At 56.0% G+C, this 13,788-nt stretch overlaps 5 protein-coding genes across 5 annotated transcripts; 2 read left to right on the top strand and 3 right to left on the bottom strand.

Moving 5' to 3' along the window:
* Positions 1–2,760: 2,760 nt before the first annotated feature.
* On the bottom strand, positions 2,761–4,590 carry BDZ83DRAFT_648496 (uncharacterized protein; the record flags this gene model as incomplete). The annotated part of the gene is made up of 4 exons (XM_060510186.1): positions 2,761–2,930; positions 3,434–3,503; positions 4,306–4,339; positions 4,391–4,590. The coding sequence occupies 4 exons, from the start codon at positions 4,588–4,590 to the stop codon at positions 2,761–2,763; spliced, it is 474 nt and encodes a 157-aa protein (XP_060368589.1).
* Positions 4,591–5,314: 724 nt separating this feature from the next.
* Positions 5,315–6,856, top strand: BDZ83DRAFT_716878 (calcium/proton exchanger; the record flags this gene model as incomplete). Its single annotated transcript, XM_060511888.1, has 3 exons — positions 5,315–5,600; positions 5,660–6,108; positions 6,167–6,856. The coding sequence occupies 3 exons, from the start codon at positions 5,315–5,317 to the stop codon at positions 6,854–6,856; spliced, it is 1,425 nt and encodes a 474-aa protein (XP_060368588.1).
* A 621-nt stretch (positions 6,857–7,477) lies between these two features.
* Positions 7,478–10,437, bottom strand: BDZ83DRAFT_648494 (Utp14 protein-domain-containing protein; the record flags this gene model as incomplete). The annotated part of the gene is made up of 3 exons (XM_060510185.1): positions 7,478–7,660; positions 7,788–9,878; positions 9,949–10,437. The coding sequence occupies 3 exons, from the start codon at positions 10,435–10,437 to the stop codon at positions 7,478–7,480; spliced, it is 2,763 nt and encodes a 920-aa protein (XP_060368587.1).
* A 561-nt stretch (positions 10,438–10,998) lies between these two features.
* BDZ83DRAFT_570050 (cytochrome oxidase assembly protein) lies at positions 10,999–12,547 on the top strand (the record flags this gene model as incomplete). Its single annotated transcript, XM_060504260.1, has 3 exons — positions 10,999–11,127; positions 11,170–11,381; positions 11,452–12,547. 3 exons carry the CDS (start codon positions 10,999–11,001, stop codon positions 12,545–12,547), a joined length of 1,437 nt encoding a protein of 478 aa, XP_060368586.1.
* Positions 12,548–12,756: 209 nt separating this feature from the next.
* Positions 12,757–13,788, bottom strand: BDZ83DRAFT_111494 (uncharacterized protein). Its single transcript, XM_060501093.1, has 2 exons — positions 13,011–13,788; positions 12,757–12,953 (listed from the first exon to the last, which is right to left on the bottom strand). The coding sequence occupies exons 1-2, from the start codon at positions 13,750–13,752 to the stop codon at positions 12,943–12,945; spliced, it is 753 nt and encodes a 250-aa protein (XP_060368585.1). The 5' UTR covers positions 13,753–13,788; the 3' UTR covers positions 12,757–12,942.

Below are 13,788 nucleotides of genomic sequence, written 5' to 3'. Positions count from 1 at the left end.
AATTCAGACGAAATGAGCCCGCCAAGACGTGGCGACCATTCGGACCCGTTCAATCATGTATGTACAGAGTACGGAATATGTGAACAGATGAAATATGCAATACATCCGGATCCAAAAACAGTTGGACAGCTAATTGAAGAATGCAGGGTCTGCATTTCGCAGCGTCATGAAATCAGCCGAGCCTCGTGTGCACCTCACCTGCAGGAGGCGAGACAGCTAAGCATCCCAAGCCTCAAGGTAGCTCAAGCAACGAGCTCGGGGCGTGCAAGCAGCAGGAAAACACGGCACATGCATCCATGATCCACCCCTCCATCATTGATCAAGCGGGAGAGCAACAAGCAGCAGATTGACAAGAAATCCCAGGGGGGCGGATGGGTTTCTCTTTGGCAGGGCCCGGATGACGCGTCACCCATCCACGTAACACGGGCCCCCGGCTTCTCTAGCTCTTGGGGGCAGCGAGGGGTACGAAGTGCGAATGAACGGGAAGAGAAAAAAGATTGGGGGCCGGAAGGCTAAGCTTTTTGGTCGCCACAATGCTTATTGCAACTGCTGGTTAGAATCAGGCTACAGGCGGACAAAGTCTTGGTCAAAGGTCTCTTGTGCAGAGAGACGATCAACTTGATCAGCCAGATCTGTATCGGGTCTTGAAATTGCAAAGATGGTGTCGAGATGCCGGTGTCAACTGCCACATCGACAGAGCATCCAAACACCGTACAGCGACTTGCGCGCACTGACTGTCAACACTGTGCTTACTTTGGTATATACGGGGATCGAGCTTCGAGCTTTTCACGTTCGTCCCTGTCGAGATTCAATAAATTGTCCTGAATATGGAACGGAAGGTGAGATTGCGACATCCCAGGAAGGTCATCAACTTGGCTTGCGACGTTGCGGCATCGCGTCAGGGCAGCAGACATCTTATTGTATCAAGAGCCATATAAGGTAAACTGCCTTGGCCTTGCAAGTCGGAGAAGGGCCAGCGGTTACAAGCCGCCATGGATGTAAGGTCTCGTTGATGACTGTTCTTGCCAAGTCTCTTACCAGCTGATGCGTGATCCTTACTACTCGGAAGTCGGCACAGCTGGCTCAGGTGCGATGCCTTCAGCTCGGTAGGGCTTTGACTGGCAGTGCACCCGAGATGACATCCCGTGTTGGGGCGAGGATATGAGACGAAATTTGAGTAGCAAGGTATTCGCGTAACCGTCATGCTTCTTACCAAATCCGCATTTGGGCGGGTGCAGTAATAAAGGCACGGCGACTTGTCCCAAATTTGACTTGATCTCAACTAAGTCCGCTGTGCCGTCACCTCGCTACTCTGCCAACATCGGTGGATGCAGTCAGCTGAAAAGCATGAGTGCTGAAGTGGCCGTGGTTGTCCGCGAGGAATTGCCAAGCATGATCATCGTTGGTTGGTTTTATGACGGTGTCCATGAAGTCGACTCTGTGATCTTCATATCGGCAAGTCTTCGATATTGAGAGAAGCTACTGCGGCTTCTCCTTGCTTTGTTAGCCAGCTGGCCAAGCCCTCAAAGCCACGTGCCTCTTACGAAGCAGCCTACGCAACAGACAGCAGGTGCTATGGGATCACCGTATCAGAGAACGTGGCCGGAGTTTAGTGGGGGTTGCTGTGTCTGTCAAATGGATGGTGGTGGCTGTGAAGGTGCCAGCGCACGAACTTCGCGTGAAAGCGCGCGCATGAAGCATGGTGTGGAGGATGACTCGGGATTCGGCTGGGAAGTAATATCAATCGGCGACAGGCCAGCCTCCGTGCCCGTCCCCGCAATTCAGAGTTGGAGAAGTAACGTCGGAAAGGCTAATGTAGAGCAGTGTTCGAGGTGAATATTACTGCGAGGCAGACATGCTAAGCTCGAAGACAATTAGTCGGACCGTCAGATCGCAAGGCTGTGTGTGTGGCAATGAGCACATGAATTCTTTTCGGCTGGGTAAAAGGCCAAGACTGACGATGCTTGGCAACGAGGCTTTGGTGATGGTGAGGATCTCAGTGAGCGGCAGCGAAGTTTATCGATAACGAAACATGGCGAAAAGGGGTCCAATGTAAGGGGATTCCTGACGGAAGCAGGCCCCATGTCCGGTCAAGGTTCGAAATGGCATTCAGCGATGGATTGGGGGGTCCGTAGATCGGTGCAGGGGACTCCGAAAGCGAATGGACAGGGCGGACCCCCGCCACCCTCAGCAAGCCAAGGCAAGGCGTTTCGCAGGGCAACCGAAAACAGCATTTGGCCAGAGAGTAGACTCTGGAGCTTGTTTGTCGCCGTCGTTGTCGTTTTGGGTGTAAGATGGAACTCTGGGCGCCCTATCTAGGTCCGAGGTTGTATGGATGCTCTCAGTATTGTGACCAAAATAACTCGGCGTGTTGAATCGAAGCAACAATCTTCAGACGGGCACAGGACTTGGGGCCCCGTTTGAAGTTTGGGACAAAGTCGAGGGCGGCGAGAATGGGCCAGCAACTGGAGCTCTGCTATGGATACAGTAGTGCGAGTGTGGTATTGGGTAGCGAGTGCCATGGTGAATAGTGGGCTGAAGCTCGAGCTGTTTGTCGCATATCGTCTGGTTCCCTGAGCCGAAAGTCAAGACGAATTCCCTGAGAGTGGGACGGCTCCGTGCCGAGACGAGGAATTGTGGAAAGGCAGTGTCAAGCCAAGACTGAGCTTGATCATTTTTGACTCGAAGGTTTGGAAGGTTGCTGAGGCAATGCGAGGCGGGCACGCAGCATTGGGTTCGAACAAGATGAGTGTGGGCGACTTAACGGGCAATGATAGTGTTTGCGTTTTTGATAGGGGTTGTCCAACGAATGTATCGATAACGATGGTCTCTCTTCTTTCCGATGCGAGGAGCCGTGTAGCATGTGGATTGTGTTCCTGATGACGAGGGAATGGAAAATTGACAGCAGACGATGACGGAAAGCATGGGAGCTATCGGTAGCGTGATGGATAGCAGGTACGTATCCCTCGGAACCTTAGCACATTAGGTACTTGGGCAATTGGGGAATTGGAAGGCGCTCCTACTGGCGGAAATGTGGGAGGGAAGCAGTGAGTTCTCAAGTGACATTGGGCAGGAGCAACTCAGGGAGGGAGGGATCCAGGGAAAGCTCCTTAGCTCACTGCTCAAGAGGGTAAGTGGGCGGGCGCCGAACAGGAAACAGCGGAGAAAGATGAGAAGCAACGCCAGACAACACAGCCACGCTTGGCACCCTAGCAAGCTTCTTATTGGGTGCCGTCAACATCACCCCAACCTCACCCCTTGGCTTTGCAAAGACTGAAACCTGTTCGCTACTAGCTAACCCGTTGTATGACGTTTGGGAGGGCCTCTCTCTCTCCTAGTAAAGTGGTTTTCACTGCAAAATGGCCCATGGTTACTCAAAGCTTCTCCTTCCGGCGGTGTTTTGGTGAGGTAGATCCGTACAATGCTGTCATACCGGGGTAACCAACAATTGTCTTGAATGCCGGTAAAGCTGGATTCAGCAGCCATTGACAAGCTGAACAGTGCTAGTGCAGGTAGTGTATCCGAATACCGACGTCGTTGAGTGGGTTTCCAATGGGTTGATATGTAAAATGTTTGGTTTGGATATGTACCTTTTTGCATGTACCTTGCACTAACACCGCGTGCACCGTCCGTCCTTGCTTGTATCCGGGAGGCCGCCCATGCATCCAAAAGTGTCATTCCTCTTTCCCGTCACTCCCTCTCAGCACCACAATCACACCAAGCACCACCACTTTCGCAGCAGAGACTCAGAGCGACTGTTTCGTCCCGTCCTGTTTCTCTTTTCTTTGGGTACCACGGCACCCGTCCCACGTTCTCCATAGTAGCCTGACAGGAAAAGGGGGCTGTGTTCGTTTCTTGTTCAACCCTTCTCCCCAGCCAAGACTCATTTTCCATCGCCTGAACTTCTTGGAACACGGCTTTGGACAACATATTGCTGCCGTTGCTACTCTTCTGGCAACAAATTACAAGCGCTATCAATTACTATCAAGCAGACACAGATTCACCCGATACCAAGCCCGCCTCACCTTTTTTTTTTGCATCACCGCAGAGGCTACCAATTGGCCTTGCCCTTCCACACCATCTCTTTCTCAACGGTCAAGACACAGCAACACCCTCCCCCTTCCCCCGTAGCCCGTCATCGAGTCGCGTCGCTCTGCCTCAAGTCTCCTGCAGTCGTGCTGCAGCAGCATCCATCGCATCGTCACGCTCACTCGCACGTTCAATCCCAAGGACCCAAGGACCCAAGGACCCAATCCACTTGGACCACCTCCGGTCGATACACCGTCCACATAGATTCCTCTGTACCTTGGACTTGGCGCCCAACACTGCTTGCCATTGCCTCGCATCCATTGGATCAAGCCGTCACTGAACCGTCCGCTACCTACCTTACCTTACCCCACTCTCTTTGCCGTCGGGCGGCGCAGGCACAGGGCTTCGAGCAGAAATCTCATCCGGTCCGTTGCTACTATCATTATCAGAAATACCCACGCGCAAAAGCTTTGTCTGCAGCTTGGGACTGCCGGCCGTGATAACAAGGTAGGGGACAAAAAAGGCCAAGCAACTCATCAAGTCACGCATAGGCGACATCATGGTGTGTAAGTACATTACGATTCTCATTCTCCCTGCTTGATCTACGGATTTACCCTCTTATTCGCACTTTTACCACCTGACTTCTACCTGCCTTGATACCTTTCTGAGCACAATATCTCCGTTTACCTCCCACGTTCGTATGATTCTTCTGCCTTGAACCCGCCTTGTGTACTTCTCTCCAGTCGCACCTACTTTACCTTATGGTTTGCCTGCGTCTACCAAACCTACCTACCTTGCCGTACTTATTCCACTTTCCCACTCTTCCGCTGCGACATTACCTTAGTGTAGCCCCAGCAAGCCCCGTTGGACTTTCTTTCCGCCCCATGTCCTAGGTTCTTAGGTAGAGAAGCTGCATCCCTCCCCTGGACACCTTCACCTTGGCGCGCTAAGTCATTTCTACCACGGGGTGAAAGTCATTCACCATCTTTCCCTCCTCCAAGCCACACTCTGGCATCGCAACCACCCACCACCCGCTACTCTTTTTTCCATTCTTCCACCACACCTTTAGGATTCGGGCGCACAAATTATCAGGTCGCCCTATCCCGCGCGTGGATCGTCACTCCCTTGTCTCTTCCTTTTTCCATTCTCGCCTTTTTCTATTACTCGCCGGACGCCTTACCCCCAAAATCCGATCCGCCTTCCCATCTGTCACATCCACGAGCCGCGCGACAGGAAATTCTTCTTCTTCATACTGGTCAGGGCTCCGGCTAATTATGACGGCGCCATGTCCGACGATTCAGCCAACCAACATTTCCGCGGACAGGTCCGCTCCTGGGGTACAGCCAACAAGCCCAACGGCCGCGAAGGCGACGTGAACGAAAACTCGCCTCTTCTTTCAAATGGCAACCATTCGGGAACCCACGATAGCCACATTGTCAACGGCGACGGCGGCAACAAGACCCTGAAGTTCCTCTTCAACTCGACACAGACACCCGGCACCGACAGCCCCAATGCCGCCGTAAGATACGCATCGCACGCCTGGCATGTCACCAAGGTGTCGCTCCTCAGCAGTATGTTCAATCGAGAGGTACTATGCGCCGTCGTGTGCTAACAGACCGTTCTTTATTAGACTATGTCAACTTCCTGCTTGTTATGGTGCCTATTGGCATTGTGGCCGGAAAGTTGCATTGGAGCCCAGTCGCCGTCTTCACCATCAATTTCTTCGCCATTATCCCCCTCGCGGCTGTTCTGTCCTTTGCAACTGAGCAAATTTCGATGAAGCTGGGCGAGGCCCTCGGAGGCCTGCTCAACGCTACCTTTGGAAACGCCGTCGAGCTGATTGTCAGCATTGTCGCCTTGAAGGAGGGTCAAATCGAGGTTGTCCAATCGTCTATGCTGGGCTCCATTCTCTCTAACCTGCTGCTTGTCATGGGCATGTGCTTCTTCTTTGGTGGAATCGTCAACATGCGCGACAGAGTTACTGGCCAGGGCATGGAACAGAGCTTCGCCTCTGCTACGGCCCAGACGACTTGCTCGCTGATGACGCTGTCATCAGCATCGCTGGTAATCCCCGCCACGGTAAGCACTTCCGACAGGGTATGAAACCCCGCGCTCAATTACTAACAATACCTCGTAGCTCTACTCGGTCCTCGACAAGGCCGAAAGCGCCGAGAAGGAGCACAGCATTTTGGTACTCTCCCGCGGTACCGCCATCATCCTGCTGTTGCTTTATGTCTTGTACCTCTGGTTCCAGCTGCGCACTCACCCCAACCTATTCGATGCCGAGACCCAGCACCACCACGAGGAGGAGGTTGAGGAGCCGATCATGGGCCCTATTGCGGCGGCTGTCGTTCTCGTTGTTACCACTGTCTTGGTCGCCATCTGCGCCGATTACCTCGTCGAAAGCATCGACCCCATTGTCGAAACCGCCCACATCAGCAAGAATTTCATTGGTCTTATTCTTATCCCCATCGTCGGTAACGCGGCAGAGCACGTCACGGCCGTCGTTGTTGCTATCCGCAACAAGATGGACCTTGCCATGGGTGTTGCCATTGGCTCTAGCATCCAGATCGCCCTTCTGGTTACCCCATTCTTGGTCATCCTCGGATGGGCTGTTCTCGACAAGCCCATGACTCTCCATTTTGAGACTTTTGAGACTGTCGCCTTCGCATTCTCTGTGCTGGTCGTTACGTACACTGTCCAGGACGGCAAGTCCAACTACTTGGAGGGTGCCATGTTGCTTGGCTTGTACATCATTATCGCCTTGGCCTTCTATGTCAGCCCCAGCGACGCTATCGATCGGGTGCTGTCCGTTGTTCAGGGTTGAGGTAACTAAGTGCTGGAAATGCCAAGTGTTACGGAAAAGCAATTCGCAAGGCGCTGCCTCCCTGGCTGCCTTGTCTGCGTCAGCAAATAAACCGAGCCTACCACTATATTCGAGTAGGCGTCTTGGCGCTGTGTCGATTACGGGACGATACCCAACAGTCACATCGAGCCTCAGACACCGAGTGACTGAACAATCTATCTTTGGGGATGATGCGCCCCCGGTGCGCATTTCCCTTGTGTACGTAGTCCGAACTGTATTATATTCCCTTGGTGTGGCTTTTTCGTTTGTGAGGCCAAGGTTTAAGGTCTCTCCGCAGAATCGGAGAAAATTGAACGGAGCAAAGGATCAGAGAAAGAAAGAAAAAATCGTTGGTTCGCAAGGTCCGTAATCGCTAGTCTTTGTTCCGAATAAGAGAGAATATATACCATCATCGTCTGAAGAACCAAGAATTGCACTTTTTTTGTATTTGCCCTTGACGCCTTGAACTATGCCCTAGAGAAAGAGAGTGCCACGACGTGATCTATCTGGGGTAGTAAACATGTAATGAAAAGAAAAGAAGGTCGTCTGCAACACCTGATGTCCATCCCCTCTGCTTTTCTAGTCCCCGAATAATCTCTTTCTTTACATTGTCGGTCTGGACATGGGGGCAATGATGCCCTGCTTCTTGAGCACGCGCGGCTTGACCGCCGCCTGGTGAGATTCCTTGGTAACCCATTCCGGACCCATGGGCAGGCGGATCGAGCGCTCGTACTGCTCCTTGGACTCGAACTGGTGAGGGAGCTGAGTGGCGAGGTACTTGTCGTTCTACGAGGTAATTGTTAGCAATGGGAAATTTCTTTCCATGAAAGATTGTATTGAAGGATGGGATAGGAGGGGTAAGGAGAGGGTGCTAGACAACGTAGTGTGGGAGACAAAAAATCAGAAAGCATACCTTTTTAACGCGCTTCTCGCTGATAATGACCCTCTCCAACTTTGCATCCTTGCGGTTCGCCTTCTTGACGCCCTCGACTTTGGTCACGAACCGGCCCTGCTGGCGCTTCTTCTCGCGCGCGCTCACGCCGTCGCCGACCCAGCCGCCCCAGCCGGGGAGCGTGTTGTCGACAATCTTGTCGTCGTCGGCGGTCTGGATGGCTTCTTTTTCGCGTGCGAAGTCGACGACGACGTCGTCGCCTGCAAAAGCCTTGTCCATTTGGGAGATGTCGCGGATGGCGAGGGGCAGGTGAGAGTCTGGGGAGTCGGAGTCGGAGTCTTCGGAGGAGGAGGTGTCGGCTGCTGCTGCTGCTGATGTTGATTTGTTTGCTTTTGACTTTGATTTGGGCTTTGAGGAGGAGGCTGTGATGGCGAGGGAGTTGTCTAGGTCCTCTACGCGCGCGCCGCTGGATTTGCCGCCCGTCTTTGCGGATTTCTTGCGCGGGCCCGAGGACCAGGCTGAGCCTGTTGTCGAGGGCTCGGCTGTGAGGGAGTAGCCCGTGTTGACGCGCGCGTCGTCAACATCATCGCCATCTTCCATGCCAACGTCGTCGCCCCGGGCAGCGGCGGCGGCAGCCTTCTTCTGCTTCCTCGACAGCGCCGGGGCCGAGATGGAGGGCTGCGCGGCGCTGCCGTACTTCTTGCGTCCCACCTCCGTGACCTCGTCCTCCTCCTCGTCATCGCTGCCGCCCGAGTCCAGGTCCCGACGGATCTGCGCAATGAGCTCGTCGTTTGCCTTCTTCTGCTGCGCTTCGGCCTTTTGCATAAACTTCATCTTCATGAGGTCGGATTTGGGGCCGTCGTCCTCTTCGTTGTCGATGCTCTCGAGCTGCTTCAGGAGTCTCTTGTTCTCCTTCCCGCTGCGGCGGCCAGTGCCATCCTCGTCTTCGGATCCATCCTCGCTATCGCTGTCCTCTTCCTCCTCCTCCTCATCGGAATCACCCGTCCGACCCTCCTTGCGCCGCCTCAGCTCCTCCTCGCGGCGCGCCATGTCGTGCAGACCGGCGCGGTACTCGTCATCCCAGACGGCGCGCTTGTTAGACGACCCCAGCTTGGCCCACTTGGAGTCTCTGTGTCTCGCGCCGACGCGCTCCAACACTCGCGCGCGGTCCTGGGCATCCCGCTCGGCCTCGGAGTCGACCTCGACGTCGCCGTTCTCAGCCATGGCCTCCTTGAGCTTCGCCGCCTCGCGCTCCTTCTCCTTGCGGTGGACGCGGTGGTACGCCTTGGACTTGATCTTCTTGATGCGCGCCGCGCGCTTCGTCTCGCGCGAGGCGAGCTCCCTTTCGCGCCGGCGCTGGTGGATCATATCCTGCAGCTCCTCTTTCGACATCCCTTCCTCCCTCTCGGCCTTCGCGCGCGCGTTCTCTTCCTGCTTGTTCATCGCCAGGCCGGACGCCTGCATGATGCCGAGGATCGTCTGCTCGAGCTCGTTGCCCGTCGAGTTCTTGGCCGTGACGGCCTGCAGCTCGCGGTTGTCGAGCCCCTCGTCGGCGGCGTTCTGCGGCAGCGGGAAGACGAGATGGTCGGCGCGGCGGTTCTGCTTCACCGTCTCCTGCCACCGGCCAATCGTCTCGCTCGTCTTCTCGTAGGCGGCCGCGCGCGCGAGGCGGTCTTGCTGGCGCTTGTACAGGGGCACCTCGAGCTTCTTGCCCGCACCGGGGCGGGACGCTTCTTTCTCTTCTTTGGCCATGAGCTTGACGGATTTTCGCATCTGCGCGTCCTTGACGCCGGACAGGCCGAGGTCCTTGAAGCTGATCTTTTGCTTCTGCTTTGTGGGCGCGGCATCTTTGTCTTCATCGTCACCGCCAAAATTGGCGATGAACTTTTGGAGATCGCCGAGTTTGGAGGGGTCCGCTTCCTGGTCGTCTTCGTCCTCGTCCGAGGAGGGCGGGCTCTCGACATCGGAGTCTGAGGCGTCCGAGTCGTCTTGGCCGTCCTGGTCGGCCATGGACTCGTCGGACTCGTACTCGTCTAGGGCTTGAGCTAGATCTATTGCGTCCTCGCCGAGGGACTCGTCGTCGTCTTCATCATCTTCCTCTTCCGAGTCGTCCTGCGTTTGGTTTCAGTCAGCTGTGGGTGCACAGTCGTGGGCATATCAAAATGCTTTATTCGCCACCCACCTGGTTCTTCTTCTTGCCCTTGCTACCGCTGAATGCGTAGCCCTGGAAATCCTCGTGATCGCTGTCGCCAAAGGCCTCGTCACTGTCGAGCTCCGAGTCCTCGTCTTCGTTAACGCCGTAGTGCCACTCGTTTCCGTCGCTGTCGCTTTGGTACTCATCGGAGTCCCCACCTGCACCGCCAGCAGAGGGCTTGGCCTTCTTCCGCCTGGGCTGGTCGTCATCCTCGTCTTCATCGTCCTCTCCATCTTCGTCGTCATCGTCGTCGGCGGCGCGGCGCTTTTTCCGGGCCTCCGGTGCGGCTTCGATCTCGCGGAAGCGTGGTGTGCGCTTCTCCTTGGGCGCGTACAGCTCGGAAGCGGTGGTGAAAGCGTCGAGAGCCTTGACTTGGGCCTTGTTCTTCGACTTGCGGAAAGTCTTTGCCGCCGGCTTGCTGGAGAGCAGCGGTCGGCCGTGGGCTTGTCGCCCATGGGACTGCCTTCCGGGGGGCATCTTGTGTGTGTAAATTGCACGAAATTCAAAAACTGACTTTTTGCGCGAAGGAAGTGGCGCAGAACAAAAAGTTGAAAAGTCGTCGGCCTTGTCCCGCCTCAGCTTGGATTGCAGCGCACACACATACACACACACGGTTCATGGTTCCCCAGAGCAGTGAGCATGGGCAACTTTTTCAAATTCTGCCATGGTGGGCGCAAGGCGGTGAGCCAGAAATTTACAGCGGGGCACACTTTGAAGACCCGGACCCCTGCTCGATTCTCAAAGTGTCGGATTCCAGTGGCCCCCAGTTTTCTGTTCCGCGCCGCTGCCCACCGGCGTCCACTGACCGTCCAGGCCGACTCCAGAGTCCAGGGGACCTTTGCGCGATCGAACGAGTGGGCCCACTTTCCACACTGATCAAGCCGAAGGGACCCGGAACTGACCAGCCAGGGAAGTCCGACCACTCGGCTGCCCTGGATTTCCAAAATAATTTATTCTATGATTCATTTATACCTACAACGTCCACTCCTCCACCTCCAATTGCGCTCTGGAAACACCACCAACACCACCACCACCAGTATGGCGTCGTTCGCACCAGGCCTGCGGAGGCTCGCCGTGAGGGCATCCCCCTCGCTCTTCGTGTGCCGCCAATGCCAGCGCCAGCAGCCGCAATGGCGCTCGTCCTCGTCTCGCATCCTCGACACCATCGTACGATCCCAGCAGCAGACTCGGAGCTTCACCCAGACCAAGGCGCCGCTCAACTTTAGCAGCAACGCCGTCATCGCAGACAAGCCGTCCGCCTCGATCGCAGCGCAGGCTGTGGACAAGGCCAAGAAGGCCACCAAGAAGAGGGCGTGGCCTGAGACGAACTCCAAGTCTGTGGGATACTGGCTCGTCGGCAGCGCCGTCAGCGTGTTTGGCATCGTCGTCTGGGGTGGCCTCACACGACTGACTGAATCTGGGTAACGAACCTCCCCTTCTTCGACCACCGTCCCCTCAGAACACAGCAGCTGATCTCCCTTCCCAATGCAGATTGAGCATCACCGAATGGCGTCCCGTAACCGGCTCCATGCCCCCGATGAACCAGGAAGACTGGGAATCCGAGTTCGAAAAGTACCGCGCCTCCCCCGAATTCAAGCTCCTCAACCCGCACATGGACCTGGCCGAGTTCAAAAAGATTTACTTCATGGAGTGGTCCCACCGCCTCTGGGGCCGCTTCATCGGAATGTCCTTTGTCCTGCCCACCCTCTACTTCATCGCCCGTCGCCGCGTCACCCCCAAGATGGCCGTCAACCTTTGTGGTATCTCCTGCCTCATCGCCTTCCAGGGCTTCATCGGCTGGTGGATGGTGAAATCCGGCCTCAAGGACGACCTCTTCGCGCCCGGCTCCCACCCGCGCGTCTCCCAGTATCGCCTGACCGCCCACCTCGCCACGGCCTTTGTCTGCTACTCCTGGATGCTCCTCTCCGCCCTCACCGTCTTCCGCACCCGCCGCCTGCTCGCCGACCCCGCCGCCGCCAACAAGGCCCTCGCCGCCCTCCGCAACCCGGCCATCAAGACCTTCCGCCGCCTCTCCTTCGCCCTCGTCGCCCTCGTCTTCACCACCGCCATGTCCGGCGCCCTCGTCGCCGGCCTCGACGCAGGCCTCATCTACAACGAGTTCCCCTACATGGGCCTCGGCCTGACCCCGCCCTCGGGCGAGCTCTGGGACAAGTTCTACTCACGCAAGGAGGACGGCTCCGATCTCTGGTGGCGCAACATGCTCGAGAACCCCAGCACCGTCCAGCTCGACCACCGCATCCTCGCCATGACCACCCTCTGCTCCATCCTCTCCCTCTTCGCCTACTCCCGCACCCGCCGCGTCGCCGCCGCCCTCCCCGCCAACGTCAAGAAGGGCGTCCTCGGTACCGTCCACCTCGTCCTCATGCAGGCCGCCCTCGGCATCAGCACCCTCATCTACATCGTCCCCGTGCCCTTGGCCGCGGCGCACCAGGCCGGCGCCTTGGCGCTGCTCAGCGGTGCCTTGGTCCTTGGACACCGTCTGCGCGTGCCAAAGTCCACCCTGGCCATGATCCAGAAGCGGATGAAGGCCAAGGCGAAGGCTATCAAGTACAGCAGGCGATCTTAGGCCCGAGTCCATTATCCCAATGACTCGCAACTTACTCCCTACAGAGTTACAGTTTTACATTATTTGGTTTAACTGCATTATGGCAGCGACAGCATTTTTTGCATTATGGCACGTACGATACACACAAAAGCAAGTAGATATGTATAACACTGTAGCAACAACGGATGGACACGGCCAGCCCTTTGAGGTGGTCATGATGTATCTCAAGTCTATCCCATTCAAAACCTTTTGATTCTTTTTTTTCTTAATAGAAGCTCAACTCTAGACTACGGAACGTCTGCCGGATATCACTGGGGGCGTACACTTTCTCTTTTTATTCTCCGCGTGCGTCACTTGTAGACAATCATACAGGGCGATTCGTCTTGACATCCAATCCCAGCCATGTCGAGAACTCTCTATTTGTGGGCTGTGATGCACTATTAGCCTCAAAACTTCGTTGCAGCAAAAACCAATCAAGACTTACCAATTCCCTCCTCGGGGACAGGCTTGACGCCGACGACCTCAGCTGCGGAGGCCTTCTTCTCGCCCTGCTTCTCCTCCTTCATGAAGGGGAAGGCAAGCACCTCACGGATGCTGTAGTTGTCGGTCAAGAACATGACCATTCTGTCGATACCCATACCCCAGCCACCGGTAGGCGGCAGACCGTACTCGAGAGACATGCAGAAGTTCTCGTCAATGAGCTGGGCCTCGTCGTCACCCTGGTCCTTCTGGCGGGCCTGCTCCTCGAAGCGCAGTCTCTGGTCAAAGGGATCGTTCAACTCGGTGTAGGCGTTGACAATCTCCTTCTTGCACACAAAGGCCTCGAAGCGCTCGCACAGACCGGGAATGTCGCGGTGGTACTTGGCGAGAGGGCTCATGACTTGCGGGTGGCCGAAGATGAAGGAGGGGTTGACGCACTGCTCCTCAATGTACTCGCCAACAAGCTTGTCGATCATGCGGGCGTTGGTCAGGGGCGGTGAGCACTCGAGGTTCATCTTCTTAAGGACCTTCTGGAGGAACTCGTTGGTCTCGGCAGTGTGGAGCTGGTCGGCGGGGGGGAACTTCTCGCCCGTGGCCTTCTCGAGCTCGGGAATCATCTCGAAGCGCTTCCAGGGCTTCTCCCAGTTGACCTCGTAGACCTCACCGTGCTGGGTGTGGAACTTGGTCTTGTAGCCGCCAGTGACGTGCTTGACGAGGCCGCTCACGAGCTCTTCGGTCAGGTCCATGATGTCGTAGACGTCGGCAAAGGCTTGGTAGAACTC

This window comes from Colletotrichum acutatum (genome assembly GCF_030867785.1).
Source record: "Colletotrichum acutatum strain CBS 112980 chromosome Unknown BDZ83scaffold_16, whole genome shotgun sequence".
NCBI classification, from domain to species: Eukaryota; Fungi; Ascomycota; class Sordariomycetes; order Glomerellales; family Glomerellaceae; genus Colletotrichum; species Colletotrichum acutatum.
The sequence above is the reverse complement of the archived record's forward strand: the minus strand, read 5'-3'. Positions and strand labels throughout refer to the sequence as shown.

What these genes read in the sequence shown, in the direction of transcription:
- BDZ83DRAFT_111494 (XM_060501093.1), bottom strand. Translation starts at nt 13,752, where the DNA reads ATGGACCTGACCGAAGAGCTCGTGAGCGGCCTCGTCAAGCACGTCACT.